Source organism: Microcaecilia unicolor, chromosome 4 (assembly GCF_901765095.1).
Source record: "Microcaecilia unicolor chromosome 4, aMicUni1.1, whole genome shotgun sequence".
NCBI lineage: Eukaryota > Metazoa > Chordata > Amphibia > Gymnophiona > Siphonopidae > Microcaecilia > Microcaecilia unicolor.
In genome coordinates this window covers 341,361,394-341,384,157 of record NC_044034.1, presented here as the reverse complement: position 1 = coordinate 341,384,157, position 22,764 = coordinate 341,361,394, and the positions used below count along the sequence as shown (strand labels likewise).

The 22,764-nt window shown below is 45.5% G+C and overlaps 1 protein-coding gene across 4 annotated transcripts in view; it reads left to right on the top strand.

The window, feature by feature from the left end:
* Positions 1-22,764, top strand: part of SYNJ1 (synaptojanin 1) — a 176,652-nt gene that overhangs the window by 88,919 nt on the left and 64,969 nt on the right. For all 4 annotated transcript variants that reach the window (XM_030202152.1, XM_030202153.1, XM_030202151.1 and 1 more), the window contains exons 14-18: positions 375-456; positions 2,810-2,950; positions 6,364-6,556; positions 7,745-7,903; positions 14,815-14,971. In XM_030202152.1, the coding sequence (XP_030058012.1) occupies positions 375-456; positions 2,810-2,950; positions 6,364-6,556; positions 7,745-7,903; positions 14,815-14,971 (732 nt within the window). The remainder of the gene's footprint in view (positions 1-374; positions 457-2,809; positions 2,951-6,363; positions 6,557-7,744; positions 7,904-14,814; positions 14,972-22,764) is intronic.

Below are 22,764 nucleotides of genomic sequence, written 5' to 3'. Positions count from 1 at the left end.
GCATATCAGCCTTCTGGCTTTTCTTGCAGGCCTGCGGGTAGATTTTGAAGGGAACGTGCCATAGAGTTTCTCTTTTTCAAAACTTTTGAACAGGCCAGTTCGGTGGGGAAGCTTTTTCCCACATAACAAGTGCAGTAATACGAGGAGGAAGCAGGTACAGAAATTAAAAATGAAATCTCTGTTTACACTTTGTCAACCCAGCCAGTCCCACCCCTGACAGCATTCGTGTTTGGGATGCTCCGTTTACCAGTGAAAATCCTGTCTAAAGATGGCTCTTTCTATATTTTGTTTAATTGATATTTCTGTTCTTGTAAAGCAGAATCACGCTAACATAGCTGCTGAGAAGTGTAAAATTTGGAAATGTTTTACTGCAGATAGAAGCAAACCTGTTGACATATTTGCAATTGGATTTGAAGAAATGGTGGAATTAAATGCAGGAAACATTGTAAATGCAAGGTAAGAGATGCAGATGATATAAATTGGATTTTTACATTGTCAAGATATATGGCTGACAATAAAATATTACACACAGGGCTAGTTCTGTGCAGTGTTGCTCTTGAGTTTGACTCCTGGACCAAGTCTTCTGTCCCACAGGCAGTTAGGGATGGAGATACTGCAGAAATGGCGTTCATAGCCCTTGGGGGTAAGAGATTGGGGGAAGTCAAAGCACTCCTTTTGAGTGGTAAAACTTAATGTCCATATTTTCAGTAATCCAAGTCCAAAGATTGTCACTGTAGTGCCTAGATTATCAATTGGGAGGTGGATATAAAATATGGTGTTGGCGGGGTGCCTCTCTAGTCACATGGGTAGGTTTAAATGAAGGCTCATGGCCCAAATATTAAGTTACACAGGAAAGGCACTTAAGCACATATACTGCCTCTATTTAACAAAAACAGTTATCTATTTTATAACAAAGTATACACAATTGTGTAAAAAAAAAAAACACGAGAGTTTCATTTGTAAAATTCATAGTACACCTGACATCTTTTGCCATCAGCCTGCATCGGGATTAATTGTTCTGTTCAAAACTGATCTGGTATAGTATCAACATGACTGTGTTCAGTCTCTTTGGATAAATACAGCTTCCAAACGAACAAGTAGAATTTCTATGAAAGCTGCTTATGGCAACTAACAATCTATATGGATAGTTTGTGGCACAAAATCAACCCTATCTATGTAGGTTGTTAGTTGCTACGAGCATCTTTCATAGGGATTCTGTTTGTCAGTTTGGAAGTTATATTTATCCAAAGAAGATCATGTTGATACTGTTTCATATCGGTGTTGAACATATCAGTTACTCCTGATGCAGCCATGTCGAGTGTGATAAGAATTTTGAATTTTATTAAAATTTTAAAAACGCTGAGCTGTCTTGTGCATTTTTGGGGCCAATTGTGTAGACATTTTGCTTTTGATTTTAGATTTTTGTAATGCACCAGCCTCTCTTTTTGTTCTACTTTGTAACATACACAAAGTGCCGATCCCATGCTCCTCTTTGCCCACTCTTGGAGATAACAGGAATGTTTTTAAACAGGTAACATAAGTACATAAGTAATGCCATACTGGGAAAAGACCAAGGGTCCATGGAGCCCAGCATCCTGTCCACGACAGCGGCCAATCCAGGCCAAGGGCACCTGGCAAGCTTCCCAAACGTACAAACATTCTATACATGTTATTCCTGGAATTTTGGAGTTTTCCAAGTCCGTTTAGTAGCGGTTTATGGACTTGTCCTTTAGGAAACCGTCCAACCCATTTTTAAACTCTGCTAAGCTAACCGCCTTCACCACTTTCTCCGGCAACAAATTCCAGAGTTTAATTACACGTTGGGTGAAGAAAAATTTTCTCCGATTTGTTTTAAATTTACTACACTGTAGTTTCATCGCATGCCCCCTAGTCCTAGTATTTTTGGAAAGCGTGAACAGACGCTTCACATCCACCTGTTCCACTCCACTCATTATTTTATATACCTCTATCATGTCTCCCCTCAGCCGTCTCTTCTCCAAGCTGTATAGCCCTAGTCTCCTTAGTCTTTCTTGTTTAAAATTATGCTGGCATAAAAAATATATTTTAAATCACTGGGCACAGGAATCACCACCCACCTTTTGGTACTGGAGGAATAAATTGCATGCTCTGATGTTATGGGAATCTTGTGGAGCCCGCAGTCATCCTAAAGGCCAGAAATTGTTTTTGCTTGTCTGGGACTCTTTATTTGGCATCGATTTTCCCGGTTGTGCGCAGCCAAGTTTTGAATACATTTAGAGATAGAAACTAGATACTGCCATAGGTACTATGGGTGGTAGTGGGTGAGGGGGTATGGGGGAGGAATTTCTGGTTTTGAGGGAGGGGATTAGGAGTTTGAGGTCATAAGAGGCCTGACCTTGAACCACAGCTAGCTTATTTTGAGAATGTCTGCTGTTTCAGTGGTGTGTGTGTGGGGGGGGGGTTATATATTTCTCTTGTGTTGTGCTTTTTGTTGGTTGTACTGTTCAAACCTTTCTTAATAAAAAGATATGCTAATAATAAAATTATGCTGGCATTTTCAGCTTTCACATCTGTAACGCTTAACTCATCTGTAAATACACATCACTTTAAATAAGTTATCCTAAATGTTGACCACCCAGAAAAAATAAGAGAATGCATATCTATAGAAAGGTCTGACCCAAACTAAGATGAGATTATACTAAATTTAAAAAGTTTTGAGCGTGCGTTATTCAGAAACATTGCTGCTGTTACACCTAACACAGGTTTTGATTAGTTCATCAGGGGTCTCATGTAAATGTTTTTTAACACTTTTCTGTCTCATGTGTCATAGCACAACCAATCAGAAGCTATGGGCTGCGGAGTTGCAGAAGACCATTTCAAGGGATTGCAAATACGTACTGCTAGCTTCCGAGCAGCTAGTTGGTGTCTGCCTCTTTGTGTTTATCAGGCCACAGCATGCTCCTTTCATCAGGTTGGTATATAGATAGTTGTACTGCTATAAAATAACATTTGCCTGTAACAGGATGAGCTACAGTACAAAGACATGTAGAAGTGTTTGTCAGATGTTTTCTTTTGGGATCTGCCTGTACTTCGGCTGAGTGGAAATCTGTCGTATGATTTCCACACTACCCTTGTAGATGCAGAGTCCAAGGGTACTTTTTACCTGCAGGCTTTACACCAACTTCAAACGTGAAAGTACATGCCTACTTTCACTTTGGGTATGGTTTCCTTTGCCTATTTTCAAAGACACTTGCAACATTTTTTTTCTGTGAGTACTTTTTCCAACCAAAACATGTGTACTTAAGCATTTTCAAAAGTATGCACGTTATTTCAATCACCGTCCTATTGCCACCACTGGGAATGCTGCTTTGAAACAGGGCTGCCGAGAGGGGGGGCAGGGGGGGACAAAATTCCCCAGGTGGGTCCGGCGCCGGGGTCTGTCTTCTCCTGCTCCCAAGCTGCCGGCACTACAGTCCCCGGTCTCACCTGCCCACCCCCAGTCCCATCGACAGCCCCCCTCTGTCCGCCACCGGTCCCCCTGCATTCAAATCGGCAGCACCTCACCTCCGTGTGAAAGCGGCAGATCGCCTCCCTTCGGGCCTTCTCTCACTGTGTCCCGCCCTCATCTGATGTAACTTCCTGTTTCCGCGAGGTAGGGGAACAGTGAGGAAGGGCCCGAAGGGAGGCGATCTGCCGCTTTCACACAGAGGTGAGGTGCTGCCGATTTGAATGCAGGGGGGACCGGTGGCGGACGGAGGGGTGCTGTCGACGGGACTGGGGGTGGGCGGGTGGAGACTGGGGACTGCAGCACCGGCGGCCTGAGAGCAGGAGAGGGAGGTGACAGTGGTAGCGATTGGTGGGGGCAGCGGCGGGCCCTGCTTTGAAACATGTATGGTGAAACAATGTATATACTTTCATCCCCAGAGAGGGTGGGCAGCTTTTAAATAGCCCACTTTTCCTGGTAAGTGGTGGGGGGGAGGGAGTTGGTCAGTGTCCACTGGGAGAATAAGGGGGAGTCATCTCTGATTCCCTCCAGTGGTCATCTGGTCACTTAGGGCACCTTTTTATAAAAGCAGGTCTAGACCCAAACCATTTAGTTTTTTGCCCTGGATGTTTTCATTTTTGTTCCACTATGACTGTAAAACATCCAAGTGTTAGGCATGCTCTAATTCCATCCCCAAAAATACCCCTTGTGATTTGGACGCACTGCAGACAAATTGCATAGATAGACTTTACAAAATAGGTTTTGAAATACTGATTTGGACATTTTGAGAAGAAATGTCCAAATAGTGCTATGACACTTTCGTTTTTCTCTTTTGAAAATGAGCCCCATAGTCATAAAAAAGACTGCAAAGTGCTCCTGTCTAAATCCAAATTGAGATGTAATGTAAGTCCTTGATGATATTTCAGTTAAACCAGGTAGCTGTTTTCCATATTAACTGAATTAAATAGTAAATTGCTAAGAAAAATGATGATAATCTCGTCGCCTGGTTATATGGCTATTGCTTTCTGTGGCAGATACGATTTCCACATTAGTTGCTGATGGATTACTAACATGTCAGAAATCAAGAAGTATATATGCTGCTTTCTACAAGTTTATGTATGGCCTCCTCAAGACACAGGCATGATGGAACCTAAATAAGATTTCTCGGGGAGCCAATGTAAATTTTTAAAATCTGTGTATCCAGTGTTACCGTTGTTTGCAGTTGTTATAGTTGTGATTTTCAATGGCTTATTAAATTCCTACATCTATTCCCTTTGTTCAAGAATGTCTGCAAACTTTATTTTCAAAAAACAGACCAGGGACCCTAGTTACTAAGCTGGGTTAGTGCATGTTAATTCCCAAGTTAAGCAGCTAACAGGACAATTCTGCAACCTAGGCACTCGCATTTACAACTGTATTACGTTCGTGAATGTTTAGAATGCTTGCACTTTTTTCACATAAGTGTTAGCAAGGCACTGAAACAGTATTCTGCTTAACATACATAGCGTGTATTTGCAAAGTGCTATACCTGAGCGAAGCATGGTAGGACTTAGGCAGGACTCCCACTTATGCACATGTAGTAGGTCTGTGACTGGCATAAGTGTGAATGCCTAAGTGCATCAGGGATGCACATAACTTCCAATACTCTGTAAGTTATGTGCATAAGTGGGAGTCCCGCCTATGTCCCACTCTTGCTAGTATTGTGTTTGGTTCCAAGGTTCCATTAGAGAACAGGCTCCTACCACACAGCCTAAGATTGCCTAAATGGAATTACAGAATCTCTTTCTTAGTGCACAGTAATTTCAGCATTAATCACTTAACACTTAAGAGGTTGTGGAATGGCAGGGAATATGTTTCACAGTTAATGTGGAGATAGTTAATGTGCATTAATTGTTAACATGGCAAAAAGTCATTGGTGCCATCTCAAGAGGCGTAGCTAACTGCATCCTATTTTCTTAATATGCAGTAAAGAACTGTTGCCATCTTTTGCAGAATTTTCCCCTTCATCCTAATTACTAAAGGTTTCTTGCCTAACAATCAGGAGTCCTAATTTTTTTTTGGTACTACTACTTGGGTGACTTTTTTTAGGAAGGATGTGGAGGGGTGCATGTTTCACATTTTTTTTCATTTGCATCTCCCCACCCCTGGCCCCTCCCAATTTTAAGGTTCCTCCTTGAACGAGCTGTTGACCATTGTGTCGTGTTTGTGTGGAGAGGGGAGCTTGTCTGTCCAAACATTAGGGCTCTCCCTCTCCTAAATGAACCATTTCCTCCAGAGCTCAAGCAGAGGGTGCAGTTGCCTGACTGCAGTTGTTATTCCAACCTGGACCTTCATTTGCACCGTGTTGACATGCGCTTCATCTTCATGACTATTCTTTCCCTCCCTCCCTCCCTCCACAGCAAACAGCATGTCCTGTCTGCATCAGCGTCATCTGGCTGGACAGGTTCAGTCTTGTAGTGTAAACTATCTGGTGCTAACAGACCCAGCAATATCTATAGGTCACCACACAATTCAGAATCTGGGCAACAGAGGTGTCTGACATGATATGAAGTTTGCTGTACTCCTGCCGGCCAGCAAAAAGGGGGAGAGGTGAGAAGTCTGAGATACCCCCATACCTGACCCAGATCAGAAAGAGGGAGAGAGAAGCCTCGAGCTTGACCTAAATCAGAAGAGCGGGGAGGAGAGGAAAAGGCAGACCCCCATGCCTTAACCTGGCTCCCTCCTGCTGTTGTAGCCAGCCTCAAATATGGGAGCTAAGTCTTCAGAGCCTGATCTAGCATATTGTTTTATCAGGTTTGTGATAAAATTAGATCCCTACAAATGTGTCAGTCACTGTTGTTCCTTACATAAGGTTTCTTTTTCAGTGCAACATCTCTAAGCACATGTTCCCCTCTTTTTAGGGATGTCGCAGTTGATACTGTGAAGACAGGAATGGGAGGGGCCACTGGTAATAAAGGGGCCGTAGCCATCCGAATGCTGATACATACAACTAGTCTTTGCTTTGTGTGCAGCCATTTTGCTGCAGGACAGTCCCAAGTTAGAGAAAGGAATGAAGACTATATAGAAATAACACGTAAGCTTAGTTTTCCAATGGTAAGTTCAAAACATAGTTCTCCATTTCAGTAGTCCTCCTTTTGTCTTCTTTGGCCCACCAGTCGTCTTTTGCTGCTTTGGGCTTCCAGTTAACCCTTTAGTGTCCAATGTTCCCGTATTAAGCCATATGGGAACAGATGGATGGGAACATTGGACACTAAAGGGTTGAACCAGCTTCCAATTTAACTAGAAGATATGGTGCCGTGAACATTCATTTCTAGCTGTCTTGGGGGGAGGTGAAGGGGGTTGACTCCTGTGCCTTATGTTTTTAATCTTCTCTGTCATCACAGCAGTAGGCCTCATCCAGAGGCCACAGACTGCAGCAAAATACTGTATATATGCACCTTGACTCTAGACACTAGGGGGTCACTTTCGTGAAATGGTTGTGATTCCATCTTCCCAATTCCTAGCTAGCCTGAGGAGCAGATCCTAGGTTCAGCATCTCCTGCATGGCACTGCTGCTGAACCATTAACCTTGGCCTCAAACAACACGCTGTAAAGTTTTCTTAGTTAATTTTCATGCATTATTGTACTTCAGTTGGGTTGTAGAAAAACACTTCATAAATGAGCTTTTAGTGCTGGCTCAGTGACAAATCTTGTACACTTGCCAGGCAGATGTGTTACATTCATTTCCTAAGCTTGACCTTTGTTCCATGGGCTTGCTGGAGATGCTGCAGGAGCATATTTTGCAGGCTTTAGGGAGAAGTAATTTGGCCGTCACGCAAGACGCCTAAAATCAGGGCCCATTTAGCCAGATTCCAGAATGAGCTGCAGTTTGTTGTCCTCAGCTGCAGACTGTTGGGCTAAGGTGGCAGTGGATACAAAACGGAAAGGAATGTGGGTAGCTGTGAATGAAGGCTCATGGTGCCATAGTCTAATCACAAATGAGCTGAAGCAGAAAAACTGCCAGGCCAGAAAAGAAAAGAAAACAAAAATACAAATGAAATGAGCTGTGAACAGGTTTTTACATTATTAAAGCATGTACTGCTGTCCCGTGCAGCAATGCTTTTGGAAAATAGAATGTTTTAAACTATTTTTTCTGTAATTAGTTATCTTACTGCATAGACTAAGATCAAGCAAAAGTAAATTAGCATAACAATCTGCAAAGGAAAACAATTTAAAGTATTCAAATCTTGTGTGACAGTGAAGATTGTCACTGCTTATTTTCCATTTGTGTTTTGTGTTTAGGGGAGAATGTTATTTTCACATGATTATATGTTTTGGTGTGGAGACTTTAATTACCGCATTGATCTCTCTAATGAGGAAGTAAAAGAACTAATTCGACAAGAAAAATGGGATGCACTAATCTCGGGGGACCAGCTGATGAACCAGAAGAACAGTGGACAGGTACAGCTTCAGGGCAGGGTTGAAGTTTTTTTGGGTACTCTGCTGTTCTTGAATATTCTGCAAAATTTTATGATGTTTATAGTGCTTTTGCACAGAATTTCCCCATCCTAAGGCCCAAAATGTCCTCCCATTTTCCTATTCAAGCTCCAGCCCCCCCCCCCCCCCCCCCCCCTCCCAATTGTACTTCTGGAGCTGGTTCTTCCTTGCAGAGATCACGTGGCAAGAGGAGGAAGTGAACTGCTGCCCATTGGGTCACTTTTGCCGCCTCCTCTATTGGGTCTTTTTTTCCTCCTCCTCTGCTGGCTTAGACCAGACAGTTCACATAAACAGTCAAGTCTAAGCCAGCAGAAGAAGAGGAAGTGACCCAATGGGCAGCGGTTCACTTCCTCTTCATCCTGCCACGTGATCTCTGCAGGGAACGAGGGAGAAAGAGACCCGATACTGGCACTAAGCAGAATTCTGCACGGTGGGGGAATTCTCTGCTAATTCTGTGCTGCATAGTTGGATAGAATTCCCTCAGGAGTAGTATATTATGGGACAGATCATCATCCCAATGTGCTTGGAGAGGTTCAAGACAGCTATTTATTTTTCACATTCAAGTTCTCTCCTAAAAGATTTGCCTTCTGCAGATTCTTTGGAGAAATATCATTGGTTATGTAGATGAATGGTGAACTGTTTGACAATGTATTTAGGAAACGGAGAAGTACATGATGGGAAGTGTGAGACTGATGTAATTGTGTGTGTATGCCTGTAAGAATCAGTGCATATATGGTTATTTTAATAAAATATGCAAATAAATGGAGATCTGCTTCCTACTCTGCTTAATCTCCATTCCAGGGAACACCTACAGGTATATCACATAAAAGTAGGCACTATACATCTGTTTCTCCGAGGACAAGCAGGCTGCTTGTTCTCACGACTGGTTGACGTCCACGGCAGCCCCCTCCAACCGGAAAAAGTCTCGCGGGAGGTCCCGCGCATGGGGCACACCCACCGTACATGTGCGGCCATCTTCCCGCCCGTGCGCGACCGCTCCCGCTCAGTTTCTTGTTTTCCGCGCTTGGAGAGACTGCTTTGCGTCCCTCTCCGTTGTCAGCCTCGGAAACCGGTTTAGCGGCCTTGTCCGCTTTTTCTTTGTTTTATGGCGCTGTCTACGCCTTCCTTCTTTCTTTCTCTCTTCTAAAAAACAAAAAAACAAAGTCTCCTAATTTTCTTAGTTTTTAGTGTCTTTTCTTCTTTTCACCGCCATGGCCGTGCATTCATGTTTTTCCTCTTGGTGGCCCTTTTTTTCCCGCCACCATTGACGATTTTGACTTCGCCGTTGCGATTTTTCCGTCGATGACATCAAGGATACCCAGCGGCTTCAAAAAGTGTGGTCGGTGTGGCCGGCAGATCTCGCTTTCCGACACCCACGCTTGGTGCCTTCAGTGCCTCGGGCCTGAGCATAACCCCAAAGCATGTAACCTGTGTCTTGGCTTGAAGAAGCAGACACAGGTAGCGAGGCAAGCTCAACGGGATCGGATTTTTTGAGCTTGCAGTGGTCCTTCGACGCCGACGTCGACAGCATCGGCACTGGTGGAGTCGACTTTGGCAGCATCAGCACCGGCGGCGTCGACTTCGGCACCGGACATGGCATCGACCTCAGGAGTACAGGTACCACCGGCCCGATGACCATCTTTCACTGGGAGCAGTGAGCAGCCAAGTGGGCCTCCACCTGCCTCAGCAGTTCCTGCTGTGCAGGGCCATTGGACCGACCCCTTTCGGACCCGACCCCGAGGAGGCGTGTGGATTCCATGTCCTCGTCAGTACCGCGGAGCATCGAAAGAAGTTGGCTAAGAAGCATCGTCATCGGTCACCCCCTTCACACGGTACCGGGAGCTTCAGGGCGTCGAGAGATTCGGCACCCGAGAAGCGTCGACGCCGAGAGAACCGCTCCCCCTCCATCCAGCAGGTGTCGATGTGTCGGTCATCGGGCAGCCCGGTACTGCCTCCTGGCCCCGTGCAGATTCTAGAACCGACTCCTGCGCCGGTCCCTCAGCCTTCCCCGACGGACACTCTGGACGAGCGCCTCCAGGCCATTCTTCCAGGTATCCTGGAAGGGCTGCTGCGCCAGTCTCTCCCGGTGCCGGGGGTGCTTGAGCCTTCGGCGCCATTGATGGAAGCGCCAGCTGGCTATGGCCCTGTGGTGCGGTCACCGACACCGGTACCGCTTGCGGCATCGGTCTCGGCCGCCACCCAGGTGGAATACCCATTGACGTCGATGGATGGAGCTTCGTCTCCGCTGGCGCGGGAGTCCACCTCTTGACATCATCATCGAGGACATGGCTCCTCTGAGTCGAGAAGGGCCCGGTTTTGGACGGAGATCAGGGAACTCATGTCCAATACCGAGGAGGAGGCCTCGTGGGGGGAAGAGGAGGACCCCAGGTATTTCTCTTCCAAGGAGTCCTGTGGTCTTCCCTCTAACCCCACTCCTTCGCTGGAAAGGAAGCTTTCTCTACCTGAGAGCCTTTCCTTTGCCTCTTTTGTAAGGGATATGTCTGTATCCATTCCCTTCCCTGTGGTTACTGTGGATGAGCCGAGGCTGAGATGCTCGAGGTCCTCGACTATCCATCATCACCTAGAGAGTCTTCCACGGTACCGTTGCACAATGTCCTGAAGGAGACGACACTTCGGAACTGGTTGAAGCCTTTATCTAACCCCACCATCCCGAAGAAAGCGGAGTCCCAGTATAGGGTTCACACTGACCCGGAGTTGATCAGGACTTAGTTGCCACACGACTCTGCGGTCATGGATTCTACTCTCAAGAGAGCCAAGAGTTCGAGGGATACCGCCTTGGCGCCCCGGGGCGTGAGTCTCGCACTCTGGACTCTTTTGGGAGGAAGGCCTATCATTCCTCCATGCTCGTGACCAAGATCCAGTCTTACCAGCGCTACACGAGCATTCACATGCGGAATAATGTGCGGCAACTGGCGGACCTGGTTGACAAACTGCTGCCGGAGCAGGCCAGGCCTATTCAGGAGGTGGTCAGGCAGCTGAAGGCATGTCGCAAATTCCTGTACAGGGGTATTTATGACACTTGTGATGTTGCATCCAGAGCCGCTGCCCAAGGTATAGTGATTCGCAGACTCTCATGGCTGCGCGCCTCTGACCTGGACAACCGGACCCAGCAGCGGCTGGCGGATGTCCTTTGCCGGGGGGGGGATAATATTTTTGATGAGAAAGTCGAGCAGTTGGTCGAACAGCTTCACCAGCGGGAAACCGCCCTCGACCACCTCTCCCACCAGGCGCCTTCAGCACCTACCTCTTCAGGTAGGCGATTTTTCAGGGGAAAGAAGACTGCTTCTTACGCTTACACCAAGCGTAGGTACAATCCTCCTTCCTGACAGCCTTCCCAGGCTCAGCCCCAGCACACTCGTTCGCGTCAGCAACGTGTGACCAAGCAGGCCTTTGCGGCTCCCCAGCAAAAGCAGGGGATGGGCTTTTGACTGGATCCAAGGGAGCATAGGTGCCATACAAGTGCCTATGCCGGACGACCTACCGGTCGGGGGGAGGTTAAAATTTTTTCACCAAAGGTGGCCTCTTGTAACCTCCGACCAGTGGGTTCTCCAAATTGTGCGGTGCGGGTATGCCCTCAATTTGACCTCCACTCTACCAAATTGCCCGCCGGGAGCTCAGTCCTTCAGCTCCCACCACAGGCAAGTACTTGAAGAGGAACTCTCCGCCCTTCTCAGCGCCAATGCGGTCAGGCCCATACCACCAGGGCAAGAAGGGCTGGGATTCTATTCCAGGTACTTCCTTGTGGAAAAGAAAACAGGGGGATGCGCCCCATCCAATACCTGAGAGGCCTGAACAAATATCTGGTCCGAGAAAAGTTCAGGATGCTCTCCTTGGGCACCCTTCTCCCCATGATTCAGAAGGACGATTGGCTATGCTGTCTGGATTTAAAGGATGCTTATACCCACATCTGCCAGCTCACAGACAGTATCTGCGATTCCGTCTGGGGACACAGCATTTCCAGTATTGTGTGCTGCCCTTTGGGCTCGCCTCTGCACCACGGGTGTTCACGAAGTGCATAGTAGTGGTTGCGGTGACGCTACACAAGCTGGCTGGTGAAGAGCACCTCGGAGGCAGGAGCTCTACAGTCCATACGGAGGACTATTCAACTTCTGGAGCTATTGGGGTTTGTGATAAACTACCCAAAGTCCCATCTACGCCCAGTCCAGTCACTCGAATTCATTGGAGCTCTGCTGAATTCACAGACAGCTCATGCCTATCTCTCCGAGGCGAGAGCGCAGACACTTCTATCCCTCGCCTCGCGGGCCGGAGCGTCCCAGCAGATCACAGCTCGGCAGATGTTGAGACTTCTGGGCCATATGGCCTCCACAGTCCATGTGACTCCCATGGCACGTCTTCACATGAGACCAGCTCAATGGACCCTATCTTCCCAGTGGTATCAGGCTATGGGGAATCTAGAGGATGTAATCCGACTGCCCGCCAGCTTTCGCACTTCACTCCGCTGGTGGACGATTCGCTCCAATTTGATCTTGGGACGCCCATTCCAAATTCCTCAGCCGCAAAAGCTGCTGACGACGGATGCATCTCCCCCTGGTGTGGGGAGCCCATGTCGATGGGCTCCGCACGCAAGGACTGTGGTCCCTCCAGGAATCCGGTCTACAGATCAATCTCCTGGAGTTGAGAGCGGTCTGGAATGCGCTAAAGGCTTTCAGAGATCGGCTGTCCAATCAAGTCATTCAAATTCGGACAGACAACCAGGTTGCGATGTATTACATCAACAAGCAGCGGGGCACCGGATCTCGCCCCCTGTGTCAGGAGGCCGTCGGGATGTGGCGCTGAGCTCACCAGCATGGCATGCTTCTCCAAGCCACGTACCTGGCAGGCGTAAACAACAGTCTGGCCGACAGATTGAGCAGACTCATGCAACCGCACGAATGGTCGCTCAATGCGAGTGTGGTACGCAAGATCTTCCGGTAGTGGGGCACCCCCTCGGTGGAGCTTTTCGTCACACAGACCAATCACAAGCTGCCTCAGTTCTGTTCCAGGCTTCAGGCCCACGACAGGCTAGCGTTGGACGCCTTCCTCCTGCATTGGGGGACTGGCTTTCTGTACGCGTATCCTCCCATACCTTTGGTGGGGAAGACTACTGAAATCAGGCAAGACCGCGGCACCATGATTCTGATCATGCCCTTTTGGCCCCGTCAGATCTGGTTCCCTCTTCTTCTGGAGTTGTCTTCCGAAGAACCGTGGAGATTGGAGTGTTTTCCAACCCTCATCACTCAGAACAAGGGGGCGCTTCTGCATCCCAACCTCCAGTCTCTGGCCCTCACGGCCTGGATGTTGAGGGTGTAGATTTCGCCGCCTTGGGTCTTTCTGAGGGTGTCTCCCAAGTCTTGCTTGCTTCCAGGAAAGATTCCACTAAGAAGAGTTACTTTTTCAAGTGGAGGAGGTTTGCCGTCTGGTGTGACAGCAAGGCCTTAGATTCTCGCTCTTGTCCTACACAGACCCTGCTTGAATACCTTCTACACTTATCGGAGTCTGGTCTCAAAACAAACTCAGTAAGGAACCATCTTAGTGCGATTAGTGCTTACCATTCCTGTGTAGAGGGTAAGCCTATCTCTGGACAGCCTTTAGTTGTCCGATTCATGAGAGGTTTGCTTTTGTCAAAGCCCCCTGTCAAGTGTCATGGGATCTCAACGTCGTCCTTATCCAGCTGATGAAACCTCCTTTTGAGCCACTGAATTCCTGCCATCTGAAGTACTTGACCTGGAAGGTCATTTTCTTGGTGGCAGTTACTTCAGCTCGTAGAGTCAGTGAGCTTCAAGCCTTGGTAGCCCATGCTCCCTATACCAAATTCCATCATAACAGAGTAGTCCTCCGCACTCACCCTAAGTTCCTGCCGAAGGTGGTGTCGGAGTTCCATCTGAATCAGTGCATTGTCTTGCCAACATTCTTCCCCCCTCCGCATACCCGCCCTGTTGAACGTCAGTTGCACACATTGGACTGCAAGAGAGCATTGGCCTTTTACCTGGAGCGGACCAGCCCCCACAGACAGTCCGCCCAAATGTTTGTTTCTTTTGACCCCAACAGGAAGGGGGTTGCTGTTGGGAAACGCACCATCTCCAATTGGCTAGCAGATTGCATTTCCTTCACTTACGCCCAGGCTGAGCTGACTCTTGAGGGTCATGTCACGGCTCATAGTGTTAGAGCCATGGAGGCATCAGTGGCCCACTTGAAGTCAGCCACTATTGAAGAGATTTGCAAGGCTGCGACGTGGTCTTCTGTCCACACATTCACATCTCATTACTGCCTCCAGCAGGATACCCGACGCGACAGTCGGTTTGGGCAGTCGGTGCTGCAGAATCCGTTCGGGGTTTAGAATCCAACTCCACCCCCCTAGGCCCAGTTTTATTCTGTTCAGGCTGCACTCTGTTAGTTCTTCTTCGTAGGTCAATTTCTGTTATGTCCTCGCCGTTGCGAGGCCCAATTGACCCTGTTTGTTGTTTTGAGTGAGCCTGGGAGCTAGGGATACCCCAGTCGTGAGAACAAGCAGCCTGCTTGTCCTCGGAGAAAGCGAATGATACATACCTGTAGCAGGTGTTCTCTGAGGACAGCAGGTGATTGTTCTCACCTACCCTCCCTCCTCCCCTTTGGAGTTATTTCTTATTCCTTTGCTTTTTACTTAACTGAGCAGGAGCAGTCGCACACAGGTGGGAAGACAGCCGCGCAGTGGGCGTGCCCCCGCGAGACTTTTTCCGGTTGGAGGGGGCTGCCATGGACGTCACCCAGTCGTGAGAACAATCACCCTGTTGTCCTCGGAGAACACCTGCTACAGGTATGTATCATTCGCTATATATTACCTGTCCTGTCTTTGATTATGGCTTCTTTTGTTGCAGGTTTTTAGAGGATTTTTGGAGGGCAAAATAAATTTTGCTCCTACATATAAATATGATTTATTTTCTGATGATTATGATACCAGTGAAAAGTGTCGCACTCCAGCTTGGACAGATCGCGTTCTTTGGAGAAGAAGAAAATGGCCTTTTGACAGATCAGGTTGGAATATTTACTATGCAGTGATGGTTTTGGAATATGAAAACTTTGGGAAAACTTGTTCACTGCAATTGGTAGTCCTGTTGAAGTTGCAAGATGAATTTGTGTGTAGATTGCACATTTTGACATCCTTTTTTTTTTTTTTTTTTTTTTTTTTTTAATGTTTTTCTGTTTTGAAAATGAGCCCCAAAATTATATTAATGCACATGGAGTTACTTAGGGTGAAAGTCTTATGCTATCAGTAATTGGGAAGCAAAGCCATTGCAGGGCAGACTTCTATGGTCTGTACCCTGATCATGGCTGGACAGATTTGGATGGGCTAGAGTGAGACTTCAATAACAAGTTCTGAAGTTTTAGAATAAGGACAGTGATGGGCAGACTTCTATGTTCTATGCCCTGAAAATGGCAGGGACAAATAAAGATATAAATATGAAGTATCACATCATACCTTGTGCTATGAGTTTATCTTGTTGATCAGACTGGATGGAGGTCTTTATCTGTCGTCATCTTGACAGTTAAGGGTGGTCATCCATGTTGGACGTCTTTGCATCAGTGGAGTTTCTCTTTCAGCTTTTTATCGTGTTATTCGTTTTTCATAACTCTACTGGATGCTTCTGTCTTAGAAGTATCAACTTCTGATGCTATAATTAAGAGACTTGTATAAATTTCTGTAAACTGTCTTTATAAAATGGCTGAAATATTGGGGACAATATTAGTACTTGTGGATAGCTAAACCCTTTATCTTGACATGCCTCATCAAGCATGCAAGTAGAATGGCTTTTCTGCGTGTGCTTGTGTTGCCATATTGGTATCTGTATCATACCGTTCTCTGGTGACAAACAGATACAGTGGAGCCCAGACTTGGGTCATGTGACTCAGAGTGTGCAGAGGATTATTCTGGAACTTACAGCAGTTTGTAGTCATGCAGAGTAGTTCCTCATATGCTGCTGAGTCCACAGCTACTCAGAAGTTTGTTTTATTTCTAGGAGAAAATTTGCCTGCCTGCTCCCTTAACTGTTTTGCCTCATGGCTTGTTTTTTTCACAGTTGTAAATGATAACAGAGAAGCTTTTCATATTTAACAGTAGTGTAGCTGGTTAGGTTTTTGGTTGATTTTCAGTTTTATGTTTTCTTTAGTGTTGGTGATGCAATTGTAAATTGTCTTTTTATAATGCAACATGTTTCTCCTGTGAAAATATCATCACTTTGTATGGCAATTTTCTTCAACATGGGGTCTGCTCGATGTGAACCTGTTTCCAAAAGTCCTGAACAAGAAGGTACAAGCCTTCTGTTCCAGGACGAGATCATAAGACAGTCTTACATCAGACAACACCTCCATTCATTGAGGTACAAGTCTCCTGTAAGTATATTTTCAGATACCCAAGATAGCCAAAACCTTGATATAATTCAGAGACTGAGGAAGTACGATCCTTATTACACCCCCCCCCCCCTCCCCGTTTTGACTGAGAGATGTGATTTCCTCTCCTTGTAGAAATGTTTACACGAGGCAAGAACGTTTGTTTTCCAAGCCTAATCACTCATAACCATTTATGAGGAATAGAACAGTTCATTGATAACCTAGTTCCGGATCCAGAAAATTGCCCAGTAGATAGGACACTTTTGTGCTTTTCTGCACTTACTGTCAATTCCGTCACACAGGAGATCCGCAAATTCTCCAGTAAGTTTTACTACTTGGACATCTGCCCAAACTATCTACTTAAAAGTGCTCCTGCTTGCTTCATAGCTGATCTAACACAGCACCTGAACTTCATGCTAGGCAGCGGGTTCTTCCCTGACACTCATGGGAACATACTACTCACCCCAGTCCCAAAGGATGCCAAAAAAGATAGCACAGATCTAACTATCGCCCCATTGCATCAATACCGCTATTCGTAAAACTAATGGAGAGCATGGTGAACAAACAGCTCACTGAATATCTGGACGGGTTCTCCATTTTCCATGAATCGCAGTCTGGCTTCCGAACCCTTCACAGCACTGAAACAGTGCTTGTCACGCTTCTATCAAACTTCAAGCAAGAAATAGCAATAGGAAGGAGCATTCTGCAATTTGACTTATCAAGTGCTTTTGACATGGTAGACCACGCCATCCTGTTACGACTCCTCAACTACTTTGATGTCGGTGGGAATGTTTTAGCCTGGCTAGCCAGTTTCTTAACCACCAGGACCTACCAAGTGAAGTCTGACTCACAATTCTCCTCTCCCTGGCACCAGGTCTGTGGGGTGCCCCAAGGCTCGCCGCTCTCTCCTACTCTTTTCAACGTAATGCTGATTCCCCTGGCTGCAGCCCTTTCAAAACTTGGTCTCCACCCATTTATTTATGCACACAATGTCACCATTTACATCCAGAGCTTTGCTGAAATTACTGATATCAGCCTTGAAATAAATACCATGCTCACATGGGCCAACGCCTTCAGGTTAAAACTTAACACCGGCAAAACTCATTGCCTCATTCTAGCCTCTCCCTTTAATAAATAAAGGCCCACTAACTTAACCGTCCCAGGCTTTACCATACCCATCTCTGAGAGCTTACGTATACTAGGTGTTATTGTAGATCGGAACTTAATGCTACTTGATCATACCATCTCAACCACCAAGAAAGCGTTCTCCTCTCTCTGGAAGCTAAAGCGAGTGAAACCTTATTTCCCAAGAGGAGTTTTTTGCAATCTGGTCAGATCGTTAGTCTTGAGCCGACTAGATTACTGCAATGGCATCTACGCAGGGTGCACAGGCGTACTCCTGAAGAAGCTACAAACCGTCCAAAACACAGCAGCTCGACTAATCTATGGAGTGTCAAAGTTCACCAGTTCCAGTCCACTTTGTGAGAAATTACACTGGCTTCCTGTACAAGAGCGTATAACTTTCAAAATCTGTACCCTAGTCCACAAGATTCTCTACGGAACAGCCCCAGCGTACATGGATGCCCTTGTCCACCTACCACCAAGAAACTCACTCAGAATTGCCCGTTCTTATTTAAACCTCCATTACCCTGCGTGTTCAAAACTGAAGTATAAAACCATGTATGCTTCCACCTTTTCATACGTCAGTACTCACTTGTGGAATGCACTACCTAAATCAGTGAAAGCGGTTCAGGATCATCTGATTTTTAGGAAGTCACTTAAGACCTGCTTATTTGAGCAAGCGTACCCCGCAGATATTGGCCAACCTCACTGATCTCAGGACACTGCCCTTATGGACTAACCCATTTCTTTCTCCTTGCCTCTCTGCCCTTGCCTATCCCTTACCATTTATTGTGCTCACCTATTTGTAATTTAAATGTTGTAAGCCACATTGAGCCTGCCAGCGGTGGGAAATTGTGGGATATAAGTGCTGTAAAATAAATAATTATTAGCATTTATTAACCACCTTTAACAACTGGTATAGCTTAATATTGTGTTAACAGCATAGCAGTAGTGAAATGTTGGCATAAAACACAGTAATAACAATGAAGTAAACTTGGAGATAAGCAAATTGAATCCTAGTAATTGTGTTGATATGATACAGTACCTGTAACCAGGGCCGATTTTAGACATGCTGGGGCCCAGGGCAGAAATTAAGGAGGGGGGCCCTCCCCTAATCTCCCCACCCATCATTACTTCCACATATAAAACAACTTTACATGATTTCTGCACACACGAAACACAGATACACCTTCACCAAATACAGAACAAGGAACCAGCAATTTTAAAAAAGGGTTACTTAGGAGATCCAGGAAATTATAGACCAGTGAGCCTGATGTCGGTGCCGGGCAAAATGGTAGAGACTATTACCAGTGGTGTACTGAGGGCGGGGCAGTGGATGCATGCTGCTGAAGGGGTGCTGGCTGTCGGCTTCACTGGTTCCCTGCTCCCTCTTCTCTGGAACAGGTTATTTCTTGTTCCGGGACAGAGGGAGTAGGGAACCAGTGGAACTGACAGCTGTGCAGCTGCTCCCAGCAGGGGGGGAGGGGGGGTGTTGTGCTGCACCCGGTGGGGGGGATGCGCAGCGGTGATCCACCCCAGGTGGCAACTGACCAAGGATCGTCACTGACTATTATAAAGAACAAAATGAACATCAAAATTGAGAGAAGACATTTCTCTGGTAAGTGAACACTATTTTGCTTTGTGCTTTGGGAACTTAAAGGTTGGGGTTTAAAGGAGAAATTTTAGGTTAATGATAGGCAGAATAAAAATATAAAACAACAAACTTTATCATCTAATCTCCGTACTCTTTTTCCCCCTAGTTTTAAAACTTGAACTTGGTACCACAGCATCAACAGCCTCTAGCAGGCACTGCAGGACCTAATTTAGGGCAAGATGCACTAAAAAATCGTTAAAGCCCTTCCCTTACCAATTCCCTTAGTTAATCGGTAAGGAACGGGCATGCATCAGGGAATAGGAATGCAAATGAGCTACTCGTTGTAGCTCGTTTGCATTCTCTATTCCATCGTTAAACAGCTGTGCCTATGGATGTCCTTTATAGACGTCCTTCCCCCCCCCCCCCCCCCCCCGAGGTCGCTGCCGCTCCCCCCTCCCCCCTGCATTGAAATGACAGCTTCTGAAGTACTACCTGTTCCACGCGCAGGACCCAAGAGATAGGCAGAGCTCTGGAAATGCGTGGTTGAGACGATAGTGCAGGGAGAAGGATTTTAGATTAGTTAGTAACTGGGCAACATTCTGGGGAGCGGGGAGCCTATTCTGAAAGGATGGGCTCCACCTTAACCAGGGTGGGACCAGGCTACTAGCATTGACATTTAAAAAGGAGATAGAGCAGCTTTTAAACTAGAAACTGGGGGAAGGCTGACAGTCGCTCAAAAGCGCATGGTTCAGAATAAGGTATCACCAAAGCAGGGAAGATGAGGTATCCCGATAGTGAGGTTGCAAAAGAGACCATAATAGATCAGGTGTCCTTAAATAAAATCAGACAAAAGATTGCAAATTAATACTGTCAAGTACTGAGCATAGTTTGAAATGTCTATATGCGAATGCCAGAAGCCTAAGAAATAAGATGGGAGAGTTAGAATATATTGCACTAAATGAAAATTAGATATAATAGGCATCTTTGAGACCTGGTGGAAGGAGGATAACCAGTGGGACACTGTCATACCAGGGTACAAATTATATCATAGTGATAGGGTGGATCGAATTGGTGGAGGGGTAGCACTGTATATTAAGGAGGGCCTTGAACCGAATAGATTGAAAATTCTGCAGGAAACAGAACACATCTTGGAATCCCTATGCATTGAAATTCCATGTGTAAAAGGGAAAAGGATAGTAATAGTAGTGTACTACCGTCCGCCTGGCCAGGATTAACAGACGGATGTAGAAATGTTAAAGTAAATTAGGGATGCTAACAAACTGGGCAACAAAATAATAATGGGTGATTTCAATTACCCCGATAATTGACTGGGTAAGTGTAACATCAGGGCATGCTAGGGAGGTAAAATTCCTTGACTTCAAGGACTGCTTTATGGAGCAGCTGGTACAGGAGCCGACAAGAGAAGGAAAAATTCTATACCTAGTCCTTAGTGGAGCGCATGATCTGGTGCGGGAGGTAATGGTGCTGGGGCCGCTTGATAACAGTGATCATAATATGATCAGATTTGATATTAGCTTTGGAGTAAGTATACACAGGAAATCCAATACGTTAGCGTTTAACTTTCAAAAAGGAGACTATGATAAAATGAGAATAACGGTGAAAAAAAACTTAGAAAAAGAGTAAATTTGAAGGAATATGTGTTCAAAGTGGAAGCAAGGTACAAAAACAAGTAGTAGATGGAGGAAGTGAATACTTGAAAGATCTCAAAAATGATTTGAGGTGATATAATTTGAAACTGAGGTGTTTATGGAGTGTAAACAGGTTGCACTGAATAGCTATAAGATGGTATTAACCTCAGGCCATGGACTTCAACCAGAGTAGACATAGGAAATGGGGTTTGTTTGTTTTTTTTAAGAATATTACAATGAGAGAGTTTATGAGTCTCACAGTATGTAAATGGCCTGAAAATACTTCATACCAACATATAAAGCAAGATACCAGAACACTGAGGCACCACTAGAACTTTTGGCATCAAGAAAAAGTTAAGAAGGTTCATAAAAATTATATACATGTTTCTGATAGTGAACAAAACACATTTATGTGGAAATCTTATTAGAAAGGAGGCACCCATTTGTCTGGATTGGTCTGATAGGACTAAAGGAAAGAAAATTATCAGGTAAGACATAACTTTTCCATAATAAGCCATCAAGCTGACAAGGTGTCCAGACCATAGACATCTTAGCTCCATTCTGTCTCTGAGTTTAGCCAGTTATATCAATATCTGTGCTCCACCCTTTCCTGTGTTGAAAGATTCTCAGGGGCTCATACAGTCTTAAATACCAATGCCAGGGAGAGACCCCTCACAGGTCCAAAGTTATAGACCGTTTTCTTTTTCTGCCTTGACTGTAAGATCCTGGCCAAGGTTCATGTCTCTAGACTTAATGGGGTGATTGCCTTTCTAATCCACAAAGATCAAGGGGGATTTATACACTGCAGATATATCATTGATGATGCTTGAGTTTTTCATAATCTTCTGGTAGCCAAGCATAGGGGTTCCCCTTCTGTTGCTGTCTTTCGGGATGCTGAAGGGACATTTAATTGACTAGAATATCCTAATTTGATGAAGGTGTAGCTCAGAGTTTAACTGGGTGGGTATCTTCTCCTCTAACCCTTGTTGAAGCTGAAACGCTTGAGTAGAGGCACCAGATAAGGTTGCATATGCTGTCCTTACTTTTGAGTATTTTGATTGCAGTCAGGCAAATGCCAGAGTTCCATGGTATTCACTTGTCTGAGACCGAGTTCAAAATACCTGTGGGGGAAATTTCTCCAAGTGGCTGTCTATGTGGATGACCTGCTGCTGTCTCTTGGTGAATCCAAGGATTCATTATTTCTTACTTTTAAATTTCTAGGAAAAAACAATTGTTGAAGTTATAAAAATTGTGGTTAAGCATACAAATGTCTAGTTGGTAGCATGGTTTTGCATATAAATCTTACTCTATATTTTATGGGGAGGGGTGGGGGGACTTTGGGTTGCAAGTTGGAGGGTTTGTCAGTATTATTCTCACATTGTTGATTTCATTGTTTGCTTTGCCTAGGCGTCCATATCCTTGTACTGGTTTGCATTTTATTCTGTGCTATGTTGGTGATTTAATAAAGATATTCCAGCTTAAATTTTAGTCTATAAACACAATCAATATATGAGTAAGAACTATTTGTAGTTAATCGTAGTGGAAGAGTAGCTTAGTGGTTACAGCAGCAGGCCAAGAACCAAGGAAACTGGGGCTGAAATCCCGCTTCTCCCACTGATGCCACTTGTACCCTTTGGGCAAGTTATTTTATCTTATGTCTTATGTTATCATCGCAGTTTAACAAGACTAATTCCGCCAATATAAACACACCATCCCACATTCTCCCTGTTGCGAATAACTTGAAACTCCTGGGTGTTACTATTGATCGAAATCTCACCCTTGATTGCCATGCGAAGAATGTGACAAAGAAAATGTTTTTTGCAATGTGGAAGCTAAAAAGAGTGAAGCCTTTTTTCCCAGGGGAAGTATTCCGTACGCTAGTGCAATCATTAGTACTGAGCCACCTGGATTATTGTAACTCCATTTTCGCAGGATGCAAAGAAAAAACCATTAAGAAACTTCAGACTGCACAAAATACCGCAGCTAGACTCATATTCGGAAAGGCGAAATATGAGAGCTCCAAACCCCTCAGAGAAAAATTACATTGGCTTCCACTAAAAGATCGTATTACTTTC